General features: G+C 48.5%; 1 protein-coding gene across 1 annotated transcript; it reads left to right on the forward strand.

Annotated features, from left to right (window-relative positions):
- Positions 1-17,550: 17,550 nt before the first annotated feature.
- RAI2 (retinoic acid induced 2) lies at positions 17,551-19,232 on the forward strand (the record flags this gene model as incomplete). The annotated part of the gene is made up of 1 exon (XM_079537050.1): positions 17,551-19,232. The coding sequence occupies one exon, from the start codon at positions 17,551-17,553 to the stop codon at positions 19,195-19,197; it is 1,647 nt and encodes a 548-aa protein (XP_079393176.1). The 3' UTR covers positions 19,198-19,232.
- Positions 19,233-19,779: the final 547 nt, after the last annotated feature.

The following is a 19,779-nucleotide window of genomic DNA, read 5'->3' on the forward strand; positions in this document are numbered from 1 at the left end:
CCTGTCTGGTGCATGCTCATAAAGCAGGATTGTCTGTGCGGTGCGTAGCTGCAGTACTGCAGAAAGTCAATAAAGAGCTGACCATCTCACCTCTATCAAAAGCAGTTGAGAAGCCCTGCCTCATCTGCCTTATTAAAACCACACTTGACTCCTGCAGAGAGACATAGCTGGAAACCTCGAAGAGAAAGAATAAAAAGGAGGCAGAGCTTGCAGTGAGTATTCTCCTTCTGGGTCTTGCAGTAAGGTTAAAGAGTATTTATTCTAAAATGGACCGAAAAAAAGCAGATTTGTTAAGGTCTTTGTGTAAGTGTGGGCATACTGCTTGAACCTCCGACTCTCCCGTATTCAGTACGACACAGAGATGAGATGATTCGTTATTGCAGCAATGAGTAGATGGAAATAGCTCCCTGATGGATTTGTATTTTAAGTGTAAGGATGTGGATGCATATAGATGTGCATGTGTGTATGGACTTTATCTTAGCAAGAAAAGGCATGTTGTAGAAATAGGTGCAAGAGGTAGGATTTGTGCTGCAGAATGTGTTTCAGTATGCGCTTGAAAGGCCGCTTATTTTTTAATTTCTTATTTAAGAGTAATCGATTGAATGTTTGCCAGGCTTTCAGTAGGAGCCACCAGGAGTCCCTACCCCCACCTTCCCAGGGCCTGATAGCTTTTTCTCACCTTAAAATGGAAAAAGAAAGAACTTTAACAGAAAGATCATTGCTTTAGCTTAATATGGTAAGATTTCAGAGATCGAATTTTCTGATAGTAATGAAATGAACCATGAGCTGTGCCATGAATTTGATTGCAGGTAATTAGATTGGTGAGATGCTCAACAAATCTGGCCCATTATCTTTAGCCTCACCTACTTTGGGTTTGTATGAAGTAGTATTCTTTTTATATAAATATGAATGTATGTATAGTATGAAAACCTGTCTGGCAGCTCAGTTGTTTGGAACAATTACTGTCTGTGAGTAGTTACTAATAATAGCGTTGTTGGAAACGCTAGTGTGCTGCTGACCATTAATCCCACTGTGTTTATTGCTTTGGTGGCACAGGCTTGGTTTGCCTTTTCACAAGGAAGAATACAGCCGAACATTTCAGCAAAGAGACATACACAAGCTCTGTCCTGCAGCTTTTTCCAGTTCTCATTGATCTTAATGAGACTAGTCATATGAATAGGAGCGACTCGTGTCAAAAAGGTTTTTTTGGCTGAAACTCACAATTTCTATTTGTTTGATGTGCCTCCGCAGGCTTCAGAGTGAAGAGCTCCTGTTGTTGCTTTTGGCAATGGGGAATAGCTGCAGAGTGGGGTGTCCCACAAGATGGTCTCGTTGTCTTGCCTTTGCTCTTTATGCAGTCTGCTCCTGTTCAGCAATTAATAAGATGGAGTATTTGGTGATGGAGAAACCTACTGGCATGAAGCTACAGCTAACCAGGAATAGCACTGAAGAGCTGATCGTGTTGGGGGAAAAACAGAAGGAGGACTCTGGCACTGGGGAGATTGGCTCTCCAGGGCAGTGGACATGGCCCCAAGTTCAGGGAGAGTCTGGACAAAGCTCTCAGTCAGAGTTTAATTTTGGGTGGGCCTGCGGGGAGACAGGGGTTGGACTCGGTGATCTTTACAGGTCTCTTTCAACTTGGGATATTTGATGAATTTGTATGATTTGACATGCAGACTAGCAGTTGGTGGGAGGGAGAGCACCCATCAGAGGTAGGAGGTGTAGGTACGGTGGTCCCAGCGTTCCCCTGAAGCTGCCAGGGGTTGTCTCCTTGTTTGGCTGCTTCTGCTGTGCCCAGTGGGCACCCACTAAGGAAACAGGGCAGGCTCTGCCCATTACCTGCCAAGCCCTCATTGTGAAGGGTGCTGCATCTCCCCCATTGCCATCACCTTGGGATAAGTCAGAGGCATCGTGTGTGATGTTTCTCAGGCAATGCTATCTAGAAAGGAAACAATTTTACACATCAGCAGTTTTTTATGATTAATAATATTATCCTGCCTTAATTGAAAAATGGGCTGGGGCCCTTAAGAAAAAATTAAGCTGCAGGAATTAGAATCTAACCTCTTTGTGATGAATGTGTATTTTTACGCGCCACATATTGCTGTCAGTGCTTTTAGAAATAATAGCGTGGTATATTGTAATAAAGAATTGTCCCGTGTTGTTTGTAGTTGCGTGGCACCATTCTGTCTGCCTGACTTGACTTTAAGAGCTCGGGTAGAATCCATGTGAGGGTGCTGAAATCCTTTTAGAGGGAATTTATGTACAAACAGGAGAGCAATGTGTAGTCTCCAGGCTTCGCTATCAGTTGTTATTGCTGAAAGATATTCACAGGGAGCTAATGCCAGACATAGCATTAGCTATCTTCAGCCTCGGTGTCTTTGTGGAAAGTTGGTAATAAAATGAGAGAGGGCTCCCGTCGGCATGATTCTTAAACATCAGTGAATCATGTTATGCAGCGAGGCAGTTGCTGCTGGGGTGAGTGTGTGCAGGGGTCTTTGTGAGCCACGTTCTCTACCTAAAGAGGTAGAGGGGGAGGGAGCAAACCTGCTGCTGTCTAACCTGGCATGGAGCCACGGCTGCCTTCCCTGTGGAGAACCACAGCTTCAGCAGCAGCTGAGGAGAGAAGATCTGAAAGCAGGTAAATGTGGGAGATGTGAGCGTAGCACCTTGAAATACAGACACCATATTCCCCCCACCCAGAGCTTTCAAATACTCCCGTCAGCTGAAATACTGCTAACCCAAACATTCGAACATGATGAGTCAAATCTCCCTGGAAACCAAGCAGAGAAGAACCCGCATGTGTGGAGTCGCTGGTGCTGGTGTTTGTCTCCGACAGACAGCGTAGAAGCTCTCCTCCTCCACCTCCTTCTTCCTCGGGGACACAGCAGAGCGGTAAGGAAGAAAGGCCGGGCTGGCAGCGAGGCAGAGGATCGTCAACTGTGGGATGCTCACCCAAGGGCTCCGCCAGGATGAAAGGTCTGTGTGGCTACCCCTGTCCTTTGTGTTTGGGCCAGCATTGCTATTAAAACAGACCCCGGGGAAGTGTGTGTTAAGGTGCTTCCTTCCATCCCTCTGTCCTTTTCCCCCCTCCCACCCTCATCCTTTTCGTCCCTGGAGGAAACGCTTGTCTCTGCCAAGATCCTGCCTCGCAAAAGTAAACAACATGAAATTACAATAAAATGTTGTGATTTGCTGGGCTGACGCTCAGGAGCTGCACAGTTACGAAAAGAGTCTTCTATAGATAGCCCTGTGAGAAATAAACAATCTTCCATCTTGAGTGGGCTTCAGATCCGAGCACAAGGGCAGGGCGGATGAAGAGCGAGGGATTTCTTCCCCGAACCGCAAGGTCCTTAGGAAGTTTATACTGCAGCAGCTGTCGGCAGCTCTGACATGTTGGTGGTTGGCCATCACACAGTACCACTGATATTTGGAGCTCTGCACGTGTGCGTGCTGTTGTTGCTTGATGTTTTAAGACCGGGTCGTGCACTGAAATGCCCGAGAACAAATAATATGAGCTGCAACTTGTTTCCTCTGGGGTTCTTCCAAATAATTCAAACTACAGCAACCCTAAATGGAGGTGTAATCCCCGGGAGATGAGCTGCCTTGGATGCTTGCCAGTTTAGCAGGCTGGGTAATCTGCGCTGTCATCAAGATTTGAGGATTAGCTTTAGTGAAGCTAGTTGGCTTTGACATTTCATTAGGGAAGTTTTTAGTAGTTTTTCATCCTCTGTAAATATATAATGAATATTATGCTATAAAATATAGATGATGCAGTTTTGTTACCCTTATACCTTTTAATATTCGTGCAAGTTGAGGCCGGAACTGCAGACATCTTTTATCTGCTGAGTATTTTTTAAATCATTGCTTGTTTAGGAAAGACTAACTGAATCAAAGGCTGATTTTGTAAAGGATCTGCTTCCCCCAGTGCTAACCAATAAATTTTCATCTGGGTAATTTAAGTTACCGAAGTGTTATCTCCCAAAGAAGGGATAAAAGCAGACACTACTTATCCTATAATCTGAAAATATTTTGAAAAGTGAACTGGAATATCAATAAAATGGCTTATCATCAAGGTCTCACAAGAGCAGTAGAGGACATTTATTTAAAAATCAAAATGCTAAATTTAGAGGAATGGACGGGGCTCGTGAGAAGGGAGTGTGTACAAGTGACAGTGCTGTAAATTGTCTCGAGGGTTCAAGGGACTGGGGAAGGACACCGTGTCCTGAAGTCACTTGTTCCCAGCAGAGATGTCTCTGCTGATAAGAGCTGGTTGTTGTTTGTGATGACAGTGATCGAGGAGGACAAGGTAGAGGCTCACCCATAAGCTCCTGCAGCTTTTTTCAGAACAGGGCTGTCGCCTGCTTTATTTATCACAGCATGAAGCGCTCCAAGTTTTTTGCCTGCTGCAGAGCACGGGTGCACATCCTCGGAGCTGCATTTGCCGTAATGCTCTTCCAAGTTCTTCTGCATGACTGTGCCCATGGGCACCGTCGTACTTTTGGGGAAGGCCAAGAGGGGTTCATGGGAGCCAGCAGGGACACCCGGCTCCAACTTGCAGCAGGGGCCTGGCAGATGAAGGAAGGGGAGGTCCCTGCCCCCTTTTGGCTGTCTTGCCTCCTTGTTTCTGCCTTGCTCTCCTTTATGCCAATAACATTCTGTCCTTCACTGTTGACAATTATTGAAGCGGTTCTGGCGACAGCATTTGTTATCTGACCTACAAAAGCTGCAGAAATGCCGTTCTTCAACTTTGCAACTTAATCACTGCCACAGGAATCAATCCTTCCCAACCTTGTACATTAGTGAGGTCTGGGCCCCGGGTTGAGCAGACTGGATGTATTGATTGGCTCCTTTCCCACCAAAATCCGTGAAAAACTTTAATCCAAGGATACTCAGCAGTTGTGTGGTAAGGCTGACCAGGTCAGTCATACAGGATCCTACTACCACTATCTTGGCACTCATGGTGCTGGGGATGGAGCAGCTGTAGCGTCCATGCCAGGCCATGCTGTGGGCTCTCTGGTTCCTGAGGGCTGGTACAGGCTGGCATTCCTTGCTTTCCTGCCTGCTTATTGTCTCGCTGTCAGTAGCAGTGTATGAGCACTGACTCCTGAAGTCTGCAATGTGCTGATTTGTACTTCTGTTGCAGAGCCTATGAAGTGAAGCTGTGAGTGAAAAGAGGAGTTAGTTGAACAATTTACTTCACTTTACTTAAAAAAATAGAGAAGTAAGTAATAAAAATAGAGTTAAGGTTGGGCTGAATTTTTCTAGGGCTTCAGCATTTCTCCATCATCTATGCCATGGCAACCTGAAGTGGAACAATGAGTGGTTGAACTGAACCTCTGATGAATATTTATGCAAGCATTTATTTTAGCAAGATGGGGAGGTGCCGTTAGCAGAAATGCATCCAGCATAAGGAGCTAAACATCTTGTGAGTGCAGAGGTCTTGATCTGGGATAAAGCAGCATCTCCCACAGGCTGTGTTCCTGTGATCCAAAAGGTGTGGAGAAAGGGGATGTGTGTGTTTGTGCAGATATGTTGTATTCCTATTGAAGGTGAATATCAATTTTGATTATCCGAATATTGATATAGCAGTTTAGAAATAGTTTGCCCAGAGGAGTTGTTTGCACTGTTATATTTACCTGCCCAATGAAATCAAGACAGCCCTTCAGTCCATGAATCGCAGTACAGTGCAGTGTTTGCCATTCGGATTTCTATGGTTGCACCAAGCATGCAACAGTATCCAAAGAATTTTATTGAATCAAAGTAATAAAACTGAAAAGTAGTATTGACTTTTCTTTGGCTTCTTCAGCTTCTTGCTAATTTTGGCCTTAGAATATATTTCAATGCTTTTTAGATTCCATTTTATTTAGTTACTTTATCTCTCAGATTGTAGGCTTTCTGTTAAATTATGGTAACTATTTATTGTAAAGAATGGGACGTTCTTCCTAGTGATTACTGGCCCCAGTGTAACATACATTTTCTAATGATTTTTGCTGTTTTGCTGATTTTGAGAATTCGAAGCGCAAAGTGGGTTTATGCAGGCCACATGAATTTCTGGCTTCAAGGCAACGATAAGAATTTTAATGGCTTCGCAAATGACACCATGCATTTAAAGTTGGTTTTCAGCCATCTCAAGATAGTTCGTTGTGCAAGAGTGGCTCCAGAGCAACATTCTTTCCTTCCAGAAGAGAAGGTGCCAAGGGGATTGGTATGTGGAAGTGACTACAGACTGAAAGGTCTACTTCAGGAGTCTTAAATATTGTCCCCGATGTATTTTCACTCAGCGCAGCCTCCTGTTGTTTCAGAGGGCAGCAGTTCTGCAGATCACACTGTGGAAGCGCCCTGGTGCTCTTTACAGACACTTGCTTCCACTGGCTGGCCACTGCCTTCGGGCTGCTCAGGCCTTCACACCAGCCCTTGGGAAGCCTTTGGAGGGCTGCAGAAGAGAGCACGGCTCTGCCCAAGGAAGCCTGCTTGCATGACCTGGCTTTTTGTGGTGCAGCCAAGACGCCACGATTTTTCTCCAACTTTCAAAGTTAGAGAAATGCATCACTTCCTCAGTTGTGGTTGGAGATATTTCCCATCCATCTTTGGCAGCTCTTTTAGAAAGACAGTAGACATCCCTCTCTGAGTCTTGTTTTCCCAAGCTAAGGGGTTGCAACCATTCTTTCTCACACTATTCCCTAACATGCACAGTTGTACCCTCTCTTGGTTTCACTTCCTCTCTGCAGCATCATTCATCTTCTGCCTTGCACTAGGCTTTTTCCTCAATTCCTCTCTTCATCTTCCCTACCACCATCATGCATTTTTTCCTGGTTTTTTTCCTGCCTGGATCTCTCTGCGCATTGTGCATCTCACTTTTTGCAGCAGGCACCACGCACCCCCAGAGCTGGGATTGCCAGTCTCCCTTTTAGTGCCAGATCTCTGTGTTCTACCATTTCCTTCCATTTCAGCCATTCTGGGAGATAAATCATGAATGTCAGAGGAATGGACCTTCTTGTGATGGTGTGCGAAGTATGAGATGAGTGGTGCTGTTCTGCCAAAAGGTGTTCAGTGACTGCTATCAAGTGGTCCTTTGATCTGGAGACAACCCAGAAGTCCTCACAGTTCTGCAATACAGATGTCAGGAGCTCTGCTTCTTCTACCCTTCCCTCTCCTTATGCCCCTTCCCTCACTTTTCTGAGTTGTGCTCCTCACCTCCATGGGCCTGGTGGCCCTGTCTGCCAGGCAGCTCCTGCAGCCCTTCTTATGTGTCTCTGAAGCTGTTCCACAAACATCCCTCCAAGTTGAAGGTGGAGTTTCACAACCTGTGGGCCTTAATAGTAGAGCTGAACGTGTTTTTCCCTCAAGATCAGCAGCAGAGTTCTGAGGTTCTTGAGGAGAAAATGGTCTTATCTCTCTGGTACAGGCAACAGATACAGGTGATTTCAGGTCATCTGAATAATAAAGGTGCTGAACAACAGTTGCTTGCAGACAGTTGTGCTGTGGTCAACATGCTAGTCATCTCTGGCTTTAAAATAGCTTTTTTTTCTTCTTTATTTTAGTCCCCAGATTTACTCTGCAATGGGAACTGTGCTTATCGCATGTTTAAAGCAGATTTCTTCACTGTGCATATGGAGGAAGGTAAAGGAAGTGATAAATCTCTAAAGCCAGTAAGATAAAACAAATCCCCTCTAGCGAAGGGCCAGATACGACATCTTCTCCTATCTCAGTGTCTCGGTCTGCAGCTGCCCTCACTGGTGGGAAGATGGCTGCTGCTGCAGCACAACAGAGGGTGCAGGAGGAAGGCCAGGGAGCAACTGCATCACTAAGTCCAGTGCAGGGCTGAGGTGCTCTCTGTCAGCAATGGAGAGATATATGGGGTACTAGAGGGGAAAAAACCACCACTGTGGTTGAAAAGAAAATAAAGAATAGGATTGGGACATTGAGAATTTTTGGCTTCTTTCCCCCCCAGTAATCTGAAGAAGGTCCGTTGTCCTCCCAGTTTTTGAGATGGGAAATGCTTTGTAGTTAGTTATTTCCTGCACTCCTTCTTAGCATCAAATCAATAACAGGATCAAACTCCTGACTCCATGCTGTTCTCTTTCTTCCCTGTGCTGCTGTTGGAAGCTGGGGAGCAGCAGGCTGCAGGTCCCAGTGGTGCGGCTTCTGCTGTCTTGTGTGTCTGTTGCACCAGTGCCCTGTGAAATGTAGGGCAGGTGTAGAGCTTTCCTGGGAGCCATGGGGCCGCCCCTGGGCAGGCATTGAAAGGCTCCAGCAGAGGCCAGAGAATGCAGATCGAACACTTTCTGTTTGCTGCCATCCCCCTGCCACTGCAGACCTCCGGCAAGTCTTTGAGGTGCACTCATCTTCTGAGTCACATCCGTGTCACCCGGCAAGCAGCGTGATGTTGGGAGATGTCATCTCACATCACATGGACATTTGCAGGCTTTCTTCTCAGTGACCTTTCAGCCTCCCACCTCACTTCCTGTGTGAATGGTTGCTTGTCTTTTCTGAAACAACATCTTAGTTTCTTCTGGTGATGATAAGCATGAAAGAAAAGCTACGTCAGCTAGAAATGTACGAACACTGTGTGCTTCTCCTGCTTTCAGAATATCCCCTGATTGCTCTTGTATCCTTGTGGAAGGGCTGGAGAGCAGTGCTACCAAAACAGATTTTCTTTTCTACCTCCTTCCCTCATGACCACTGCTTGGCAAAGAAGTACAGCTCCTCTAGGCAGAGGGGCACACATATGCAGCTGTGCTCCTGGTAGGTCAACTGGGCACTGCTAGCTCCAGCACTCACATTCTTCGCTCATTAGTGAATTTAAATGATGTCATTGGAGGAAATTTCCTCCTAATGCCCTAGCGCTCTCAGCTTTCTTTTTTTTACCTGAAATAGCCAGTTAAACAAAAAAAATTCTGACAGCCAAAAAAAAAAAAATCAACACGAAACTCCAGGACTCACTTTAATTGCATCGTGAGGAGATCTGCTCTCCTCTTGAGTCAAAAGATTTTTATTTGATTATGTTCAGATTTTTACTCACCAAACACTGTAAATCTTTTGGTTTTAATTAAAGATTTTTTTTTTCTTTTGCATTAGACTGATGCTAAACTGGATTCACTAAATCTTCTTATGCTGTAAGTAGCAGTGACCCAGATAAACACATTTAAAAATTCAACTGCTGAAACTACAGTATGTTGCCTTTGTAAGACAGAGTGAGAGGAAGTCTAAGCTAGTTCTATAAATTTACAAGGGTAACATGTAGCTTCATATCATTAAAAGCAGATTCATAGACTAATTTAATTCTTTTAAATTAGATGCGCAAATCTGCATGAAAAGAGTGTTACTTGGTTTGGCATCCGATGCTTCAAAGTTAGGAGGAGGCCTGTGAAAAAATTACTTTTCCCTTCTGCGTCCGTTCTTTTGCAGTGTAACAACAGCGGCTTTGAGGAAAACGGAGGATAATTGCTTATTTATGGATGTGGCTGCAAAGAGTCTGCAGTGCTTTGCCTTTCAGTGCCTGAGCTCGTGGTGACAGCAGTGTTTCATGTAAGGGCTGGGGCCCAGTCAGGCCCACTGCGTGCCCATAGGCATGGCCTGGATCAAGACGGGGACGTCAAGACTTCTCCATGGACTGGATTGAGATGCAGACATCAAGACTTGTCAGTGGACTGGATCAAGATGTGGACATCAGGACTTCTCCGTGGTCTGGCTCAAGACATGGATGTCGCCAAAGTATCTTGTTGGCCTAGATTTGAGTCAACCTATTCCGTGACCCAAAAAACTGTGGTTTAGCATTGCCTGATGGGATGCTACCCGTGGTTTCAGATGTGCATTTTGCATGCTTTCTGCCAGAGCAGGTGATAGAGACGGCATCAGAATGGCTGCTGGTGGCATGGCATGCTAGTTGGCCACACAGACCCCACCAGTCCCCACATGCTGGCAGGGAGGCCTGCTGGGCATCTCTCGCACCCTATAACTTACCCGAACGTGGATGTTACCACTTCTTCAGTCCTTGTGAATTTTCAGACAGCAGCGTCAGCTGTGTTTACACAAGGAAGAAATATATACTATTGGGGACAATCAGATAATAAACAGCCTTTAATTAGCGCAAAAGATGCAATGGGACCTAATCCCTCAGTGCCTGTTTAGACAGCCAGACCCAAACAGCTTGGGTCTGGTGCCCCATTACTGTTCCTCTGGGGGAACCAGGGAGCGCTCCATTTTGTCACTGCCATCCCAGTGCCTACAGCTGGTTGCTGGTGTGGGGCTTGTCCTAGACCTAGGGAGATGCCACAGGCCATGTCTTGCTGAGCAGGAGCATGGACATTCTTGTGTTTGTGGTTTGCTTGGTGTCCCCAAAGGAAGAGCCCATGAGGGTGTGTTGCTACAAGATCAAGAAGACAGGCAGCAAAAAAAACCCCAACATTTGCTCCAGTGTGCTTGCAGGTTTTTTGTTTTTTGTTTTTTTAAGATGTTTTGTTCATCGTTCTATTTTATTTCCTCTTATTTGTAGTTAAATGAATGACACTGCAGAGCCAGCTTTTGTCCTTTACTGTGTGTATGCACAGTGATTCATTTCTAGCTGAAAATGTGACAACATGAGAGCGAAGCTCTTCCCACTGGTGTTTTCGTGCAGGGATTCGCCCATTCTCCCACCTCCCTGGGAGAGCTGAGCCGTCAGTGCACAGCCACACATACCCCTGCAGGTCTCTGAGGCTGGGCAGCACAGCCGGACGCCAGACCTCCCCTCCAGGTTTGCTGGAGTGGCCCGGTGACGTGCCCCAGGGGACTTACAGTCAATGATGATGGATTACGCTGGTCCATTAATGCAGCAGTCTCATCTGGGAAAGATGTAATTGCCGTTCCGTGTCCCGCCGCTTCCGTAAGTTTTTCAGCACACGTAGTAGTGCACGTCGCGATGGAGATGGCTGGTGACAAATGTTGCAGTAAATATGTCAGGGGCTCCGCATCCCGTGGCAGCTCGCTTCTATTCTGGTACCGGGCAGCCATCGTTAAGATGGGGGAGGTGATAATCACAAAATTTGCTGTACTGCGTTCATGATGATGCACCGCTCTTCTAAGATTTGATGGAACAGCGTGGGCAGTGCTGATCTTGTTTCCTCCTGCAAGACGCGTCTGCAAAATAGGTTTGTGTTGCCTGGTTCCTTGTGAGCAGGAAAGGCTCGGTGCAGCCGATGGGATGGAAAGCGGTGTGTAAACGGCTGTGAAACGGAGATTTAAAAAAACACTGCATTTTTTCTCACCTCGCAGGAACCCCATGCTTTTCTGGCTCTGCCTGCAGCTGCTTACATATTTGGCAAAGATGAAAAGAAGGGGATATTTTTGCTTGGAAGCTTTTCCATCCACACAGCTTTGGATAGGGTGGCGTTTGAAACCTGGTGTAGGCGTGCTGTCTGCGTGAGGATTAGTGCCGTCAAGTGGCTGACGAAATGTTGGGTTTGGTGTACTGACGTGATGACGTGTCGGAGAGGGAGAGTAAGTCCAGTAAATCTGGAGCTACGAGTATAAAAATTGATCTTGAACTGGCGAGCTGAAGGAGGATATTTGAGTTGGTGGGGAGGAATGCAATGTTAAATAACCGTCTTTTGCTCTCCAGACAGCTAAAGCGTCTGTCCCCTTCCTTCTTACAGTCTCCCTTTAGATACTGAAAGGCCGCTATCAGGTCCCACTGAAGCCGCCTCTTCTCCAGGCTGAACAGCCCCAGCTCTCTCAGCATGTCCTCACTATGGAAGTGTTCCATCCTAGAGCTCTCCAGCTCCAGGTCCCGTCATTGCTAATGCATTCATTAGGAACTTTCTGGTGCTCTCTTTCTGGCGTGCAGAGCCTGGAGGCTGCAACCTTTCCTGTCCAGCACAACAACATTTGTGCTGCTCGTAAGCCCATCAAAGCTGCACCTGGGAGCTGCCATTTTGGCCCACCCATTTTGGCTGTTGGATGGCATCAATACCTGTAGTCGGTCATGGGCACATTCTTTCTTACAGTCTTAGGAACATGTGTGCATCACTAGAAAGGGTTGGTGCGCAGGAAAGTTTGATTTTTTTTAACATGGTGCTGCATTTCTGCTGATTCTTTACTTATGGAAGGCAGGATGTACGTTGGGACAGTCAGAGGTTGTGAAATCTGGGAGAATTAGTGATTCTGGCCACGACGATGTTGAATTGTGATCACAGCCTGCCTCCTGCTCGTTCTTCCTTGTTGCCATGGGAGGGTTTGGGAGGCAGCTGTAGGTGTTGAAGCCGTCATGGTGCAACGGGGCATAGTCAGGTGTTTCACCTGCAGAATGGTTGTAGCGGTTCACAGATGGATTTTAACTTGACCTGGCCAGCTGAGCAGGGTGACTGGTGTGATGGATCCCTGTCCCCTGCAAGCAGGAGCTGCATGGTCATGTCTGCAAGGAGGGACAGGCAATGAAGGGCAGCCTCCTGTTCTCATCTTGATATTGGAAAGATCAAGGGAATGCAGGGAGAGTGTGTGAGCCTGGGGTCGGGGGAGTGGGTTGGGAGGAAAGAGCGAGCTGAGGGTTGCTGAGCTGGGAACAAACCTCTGCCGAGGAGCTGGCAAGGCTTTGAAGTCGTGTCACTGACATCAAACTCTGAGACCCTTTGTAGGAAACACAGTGCTTTAAGGACTGTTTAATAAAGCTCTCGACTGGGAAAGGAGCAAATATTTTATCAGGCTGACGCTGAGTGCTTTTTGTTGTGGGTTTTGGGGGAAGCGGGACTGGCAATTACATTTAATTGATATCCTTTTCCTCTTGTTATCATTGGGGTATCGATTGCTGGGAAAACAAAATGCGTGTTTTAAAAAATTTACTGTAAAGTCACAGCTCTCATTTGTTTTGTTTAGCTCTGTGCTCTCAAGCAGCTCATTTTTCTTTGCTTCGCTGGCAAATAGAATGTTTTGATTGAAAACAATACTAAATAATCAGTTAGATGGGATGTTTAATGACAGGAAAAATTGTTTAAAATATTTTTTCCCATAGGAAAATCATGCCGTTTGCTTTTCAAGCCTAAGAAGCCTTTTAATGCCATTGTAAGTCTGCATCCTTCCTACTGTCTTGCTCCAGAATCAAACACGTGGGCACAGTGCATGTGTTGAAGCATGTGGGTCAAGGAGTGGTGGATCCCAGGAGCTCTGGCACAAGAGACATCCCCTGAGTACATCCAGTTTTTCCCTCCATCACTTTCATGGGGGATTTCTTAGGCCCCCACCTGCTGTCGTTTCGACATCCCTGTGGGTTACCCAAGGCAGTGCAGCAGCCTCCAGTGCCCCTGTCCCAAAGAAGTGATGCAGGTGGATGTTCCCTCGGTCGCAGGAGCAGGGCCTCGTGTTCCCCCGTCTGAACAGGAATTTGGAGCGTGAAAACTGCAGTGAGGTTGCAGGGATGTCGCCAAACTCTGCGGCACGTGACTCAGCAGTAATTATGGCTGGCAAATTTATATTTGTCCTTCGCATGTCAGGTTCAATACATCAGCTTTCCATATGCTGTCTGGGGCTCTGAGCGCGTGTCCGGCTCAGTGCAAGCTGAGCAAGCTGCTGCTGCTGCGTGGGCATTGCTGTGCTGCTCTGAGGGGTAAAATAAAATAGAGCCCATGTGGGCAGGGTTTGTTCCCAGCAGCAACGCTCTTCTGCTGCAACAGTTTTGAGACAACCAGGATTGGGATGTGCTGTGGGTTCCATGCTTTGGATCATTTTTTGTGGCCCTCCTCTGGACACGCTCCATCTGTGGTTTATATGTGCAGGAGAGCTACTGGTACGTTAATACCTCCATGTGAGAGCTCGCTTCCTCCAAATACTTCTTTTCTATTCCAGCAACACCCTTAGTAACGACATGGAAAGCCTTTATGTGTGTGCGGCTGTAACAACACAGCACAGAAGTCGCAGGATGCAAGGTGATTTACGGCTCACTGCTGGGTGTCAGTGTGTGCCCCGGTCGCCCTCTGCCTTATCTACTGCAGAAGGATGCAGAAAGATGGGGCGGGCTTTGGCTGCCTGCAATTGCATGCGTGGCATGGGTGGTCCCACAGCGAGCACCCACAGCCCTGGGAAAAGCTGACATCGGCAGGGGATCAGCAAGCAGGCTGGAGTTATCACCGCCTTCATAATGGCATTTCTGCACAGCTAACGTATCATTTCCTGTAGAGCTGCACACATCATTGCTTAGTGCCATGAACTTAACTCTTATCAGCGCCCCAGTGGGAAAACCCAAGTTATTTACAATAGCTTTCTTTTCAGTGTTGTAAGCTTATTTTCAATTAAAACAAACAGCAAATTAAATATTAAATAGATAAGTAGGGAAAGTGAAATTAATTGATTTTCTGGCACCAGGGTAAGGCAGAAAGAGGAACCTTAAGGCGGTTTTGCTGAGTTGCACTGCCTTCCTTCTTGCTTATCAGGTACATGGGACTGGCTTTAAAAGCCAGGCAGCTCTCACTATGTGTTGAGAAGCAGCAGTCCTCAAAGTAACAGCAGTGCGCACTTCAGGTTATTCTTTATCAAAGGAGAAATGTTGTAAAGCTTTCACTGTTAGTAGCAATGTTGGAGAATGCAGTTTAGTGTAAGTCCTCTCCATAGAGACATAGATTCATACAATGATTCAGGTTGGAAGGGACCTCAAAGCCCACCCAGCCCCAACCCCTGCTATGGGCAGGGCTCCCCCACATCAGCTCAGGCTGCCCGGCCCTCATCCAACCTGGCCTTGAGAGTTGTGCCTTGCCACCCAGGTGCTGCTGGCCTCCACCTCAGGGACACACGGAATGCAGCTTGGAACGGCATTTGACTGTGCCTTAAAAACCCCAAAGCAGAAGCAGGCATTTCTTCCAGGTGCCTGATGGTGATAGATGAGCTCTTTTTTCCCTTGTCTAGATACTTCCTCTGCCCTGTCACTTTCTAAAGCAGCAGTGGGGGATTTTATGATGCTTCAGACTTTCCTCCTGCAGTTATCTGTCTCTCTCTGTGGGTCTGTGCAGCATGCTAATCCCTCAAGGCACTTATGCAGCATAATTTTCATCTTAATTTTTCTATTTCTCAATGCTAAATGGCCTTAGCAGGGGAATAGAAGGTCATTTTTCCCATCCCCACCAGATTACTCGTTTGCTGTGGAAACGCAGAGATCATCTCACGCTTTGCAAACAAACGGCAGAGCAGAAGTCCTGGTCTGTCTGCAGTGTTCCTCAGTGCCGCCGAATGGAGGGCAGCAGGGGTGCGGGGCTGGGCTGCAGGCCTGGGGGAGTTTTGAATGGTTCTTTTATAAGGAGGGAGATGATGTGAGAAGTATAAAACCTCTTTTTAATTCCTCAACAAGATGAGCCTGCTTGTTTTGGTGCCGCTGCTCCTCGCTGTCTGAATCATCAGCATTATTTCTCTCCTGCTTTCTTGTGCTCGGGGAATCTCTGCCTGCAGCCAGTGCTGAGTGAGGAAACAAACAGAACCCCTCAACCCCGCAGTCGTGTTTTCCTCTCAACGTTTCACGAGATGAGAAGAATCATGAATTATTCTCCCCCAGCCAGCAGCAGCGGGGGAGAAGGAATGACTCATCTGTTTACTTTTAAAAATCCTCTTTAAAAATCAGATGTGCCCGATGATACATGATCGGGATTTCTCTCGCCCGGCCCCAGCTATTAACTCCCGACATTGCTGTAGTCCTGCTCTGGCCATGACACAGTGCTGCCAAACCCGGGGATTTACAGGCCTCGGGAGGGATGCTCTGGTTTCCCGTTTCCCTGCCTTGGCCGTGGTTTGCCCTTTGTTCGGGGTCGGTTTTTGTGTCTGTCTGCGCTGAGCTGGCAGGTGACGGTGGTGCTGCTCCCACAGCCGTCCATGCGAGCAGGGCAGCGCTGTGAGCAGCCGGGCCATCCGTACAACCATGGGATCATTCAAGTTGGAAAAGACCACTAAGATCATCAAGTCCAACATCAGCTCACGTACCCAAAACAGGCTTAGGGTCTGCATGTGGCTGCTGCGGGCCAAGGATGCGGAGCGGTGGTGGTGGTGCGCGGTCTGCTCTTGGGTAACAGCATGCAGCTGTGCGCAGGTGAGGAATGTAAATCTGGGGTGCTCCGGTGCTTCCCCATGGTAACAGAGTTAAAAATGGACAAGTTTCCATGGTGATTATTACCGCAGGATGCGCTGCTCACTTCAGGAGTGGCATGGGCAGCATGGCAAAATCTGCGGGCGGAAATTATTTACCCTTCTGAATAAATGAAGGCACAGCGCCATTAATACGCGGCTTTGCAGGGAGCATGGGGGGAGCAGAGTGTTAATCTTTGCAGGAAATAGGTTGCAGATTTCACTGTCACCATGAACAGAAATAATCTCTGTCCTTTTTTTGTTGACATTTGCTTGGTTTAGATAAAGACACAGGCTGCTAAAGTAAATTTGAATCAGAATCATGGAATGGTTTGGAGAGGACTCTAAAGCCCATCCAGCCCCAACCCCTGCCATGGGCAGGGCTGCCCCCCACCAGCTCAGGGCCCCATCCAACTTGGCCTTGAGTGCCTTCAGAAATGGGGCACCACAGCTTCTCTGGGCAGCTATGCCAGCACCTCACCGCCCTCTGAGTGAAGGATTTCTGTCCCTTGAGGTGTTCAAGAAACATGTAGATGTGACACTGATGGATGTGATTTTTAGAGGCATAGTGGTGATGGGCTGACAGTTGGACTAGATGGTCTTAGTGGTGTTTTCTGACATTTATGATTCTATCATAAATGTCTATGATATCTGCTCTTGTAAAAAGTCAGTCTCCCTCCTGTTTATAAGCTCCCCTCAAGTTGTGGAAAGCCACAATGAGGTCTCCCCGCAGTCTTCTCTTCTCCAGGATGAACAAGCCCAACTTCTTCAACCTTTCTTCATAGGAGAGGTACTCCTGCACTCTGATCATCCTCATGGCTTCCTCTGGACCCCTGACAGGCTGTGTCAGAGGTGCTGCTGCACCAATGGCCTGACCCACTTAAGTAAAACCTCATGGGGGGAAAATATAACAGCTCTTGTAGGGGAACCGAGGACCCTGCCACGGTGGAACATTTCTGAGCCGTGTATATTTAGAAACATTTGGTTTTGTGCTCCTGCTGAGTTAAAGCAGTGCACTGTCTCTGGGCCCTGCCATACACTGTCATTATGCAGAGCTTTGTTTTAAAGCAGCAGAAGGGGCTGCCCAAGCCCTTGGGTTGGCTGGCGTACGGAAGGGGTTTTTTTGACTGCAGGCAGCCTTCAGGTCCTTTAAATTATCTGTGTTTACGGCTAAATATAAGTTCCTCAAAACTGTTCGTACAGCACTCACGGACGTCTGTGTATACAGCATCACTGTGTACATTACCGCTATGAGTTGTGGAGCCGTTATCCTGAAACGTGGAAACGTTCAAGGGCTTGTTTTGGCGACAGGGTCTTTCAAGGCAGTCGCAAATGTTTTGTTAAGGAGGAGATTTATGCAGTGCCTAAACCACGTCTCTGCATTGCAGGCCAAGCGATGTCAGTGCCGGAGCCCCTGGCAGCCCCATCCTGCTGACGGCGATGTGAGCGTGGCGCTGCGGAGCCCCAAAGCCCTGCGAGATGGAGGAGCTCTACAAGGAGACTCCCAACCTGCCCATGGATGTCACCAGCCCACCGGCGGCCATGGCCAACAACAAGCTGGAGAACGGCGTGGCCCAGCTGATCACAGCGGAGGCCTGGAACATCAATTCAGCTGACCTGATGAAGAAGGCCCTGTCCCCACTGGTGACCGTCCCTGCTCCCTCCATCCTGACACCGCCGGCTGAATCACAGAGCGGGGTGGCACTGAAGGTGGCGGCCACCGTGCTGCAGCCCATCTGCCTGGGGGACAGCCCCGTTGTCCTGCCTATCCACCTGCAGGTGGCTGGCAGTGCCGCCCCGCAGATGCCGGCCAGTGGTGCCACCCCGTACGTCATGACCACGCAGGGCCCCATCCCACTACCAGTCCTATTGGAGCAGCATGTTTTCCAGCACCTCAACTCGCCCCTGGTGCTGCCCCCCAGCACTGCCTGCCCTGCCAGCCCCCTGCATGGTGGTCTTTTCCCAGGCGCCTCTGCCCCTGTCAGCCAGCCCCAGCTCCTGGACCCCAAACCGTCGGGCCCAGGCCAGGAGCCCGTGCTGCCGCCTGTCTTTCAGACACCGGGTTTCGCCGCAGTCCTGCAGGACCTCTTTCCCTCAGGGCAGGGCGCCCTGGGCTCGGCCCCCTGCCAGCCCCCTCCTGACTATGCTGCCCTCCCACCCCAGGCCTTCAGCTCACCCCTCTCCCCGCTGGTGCCCCCTGCCACGCTGCTGGTGCCCTACCCTGTCATCGTGCCCCTGCCCGTCCCCGTGCCCATTCCCATCCCTGTCCCCATCCCCATGCCCCATGGTGCTGAAGCCAAGGTGACCCCCGACCCACCCAAGCCCCCAGTCTTCACCCCGCAGCCCTGCAAGGGCACCCAGACCTCTCTGGAGAAGGAGGAGACGAAGCCCTTTGACCTCGTCCACCAGCGGGACTTCTCCCAGCTAAACCGCCACACTGTCATCAAGATGGGCAGCGAGAACGAGGCGCTGGACCTCTCCATGAAGAGCCCGCCCATGGCTCGGGCCTGCGAGGCTGCCCCGCCACCGCCATCTCCTGAGGACGGGGCACTGGACCTGTCGCTCTCCTCGTGCCGCAAGCCAGGGGGTCCCCATGGGGAGACGGCCGGCAGTGGGCCCAGTGCCGAGGGCAGCCCGCAGGACAAGCCGGCCACCCCCTTCGCCCCTTCCAAAGCGCCGGAGGCTGCAGGCAAGGCGGAGGGCAGGGTGGTGGGGCCGGGGCCAGGTGAGCTCCTGCGGCCGCCACAGAAGTGGTTGGTGGAACCAGCCGGGAGGGCAGCCTGCGAACCCAAGGCCGGTGGCAACAACATTGAGATCGTCAGCACTTCTCAGACAGCCAAAGTCATCGTCTCTGTCAAGGACGCCGTGCCCGCCATCTTCTGCGGCAAGATCAAGGGCCTGTCGGGGGTGTCCACCAAAAACTTCTCCTTCAAAAGGGACATGCCCCAGGACTCAGTGCTGCAGTGCTACGACATGAAGAGCCAGCCCGAGCCGCGGGACAACACCGAGGCGCTTAGGAAACCCGTAAAGAACAGGAGCGTAAAGCTAAAGAAAATGAACTCGCCCGAAATACACATTCTTCCAATAAAGAAGCAACGGCTTGCTGCCTTTTTTCCAAGAAAGTAAATTATGGGTTTTTAGAATTTTAAGATTATTATGGAGAAAAAAAAAATAATAAAAAAGATGCACTTGGTTTTAAACTCATTTAAAACTTTAAACTATCTTTGTAAGTTATTTTTGGGGAAGGGGGAGAGGAGCAGAAGTAGAGTCCCTATAAGCTGGGTTTCTTCTTTTTTTTGTTGTTGTTAAATTTTGACTTCGTGGGAAACTGAATAAAAGCAACCTATTTTTCAAGCAGATTGCACATTTTGCAGCTTTAATGGAGTAACGGATGAGTCAGAGGGGTAAGAGCTATTTTCACTGCCATAAAGTGCTTTGATGATGTAATTCTTCATAATGGTTAGAACGGAAATTTCAAAATAAATGTTTGTATGTGCTAATCGGTGGCGGTATCTCTGTCATTTCTGAAGGGCTTTGGCAGCATGGAGGAGGCCTGGCCAAAGGCTGCAACCGCCCTCACTTGTTCAGAGTGCTGCTAAGAATCCACCTGGGAGCGGATCGGGGCATGCTGTTGGGGGCACTGCGCCCCAGTGGGCTTCAGAGTGGCAAAAATGAGGGTAGCTGAGCGGTGCGGCCCTGTGCTGACGC

The sequence above is a fragment of the Tetrao urogallus genome (genome assembly GCF_951394365.1).
Source record: "Tetrao urogallus genome assembly, chromosome: 1".
In the NCBI taxonomy this organism is placed as follows: domain Eukaryota; kingdom Metazoa; phylum Chordata; class Aves; order Galliformes; family Phasianidae; genus Tetrao; species Tetrao urogallus.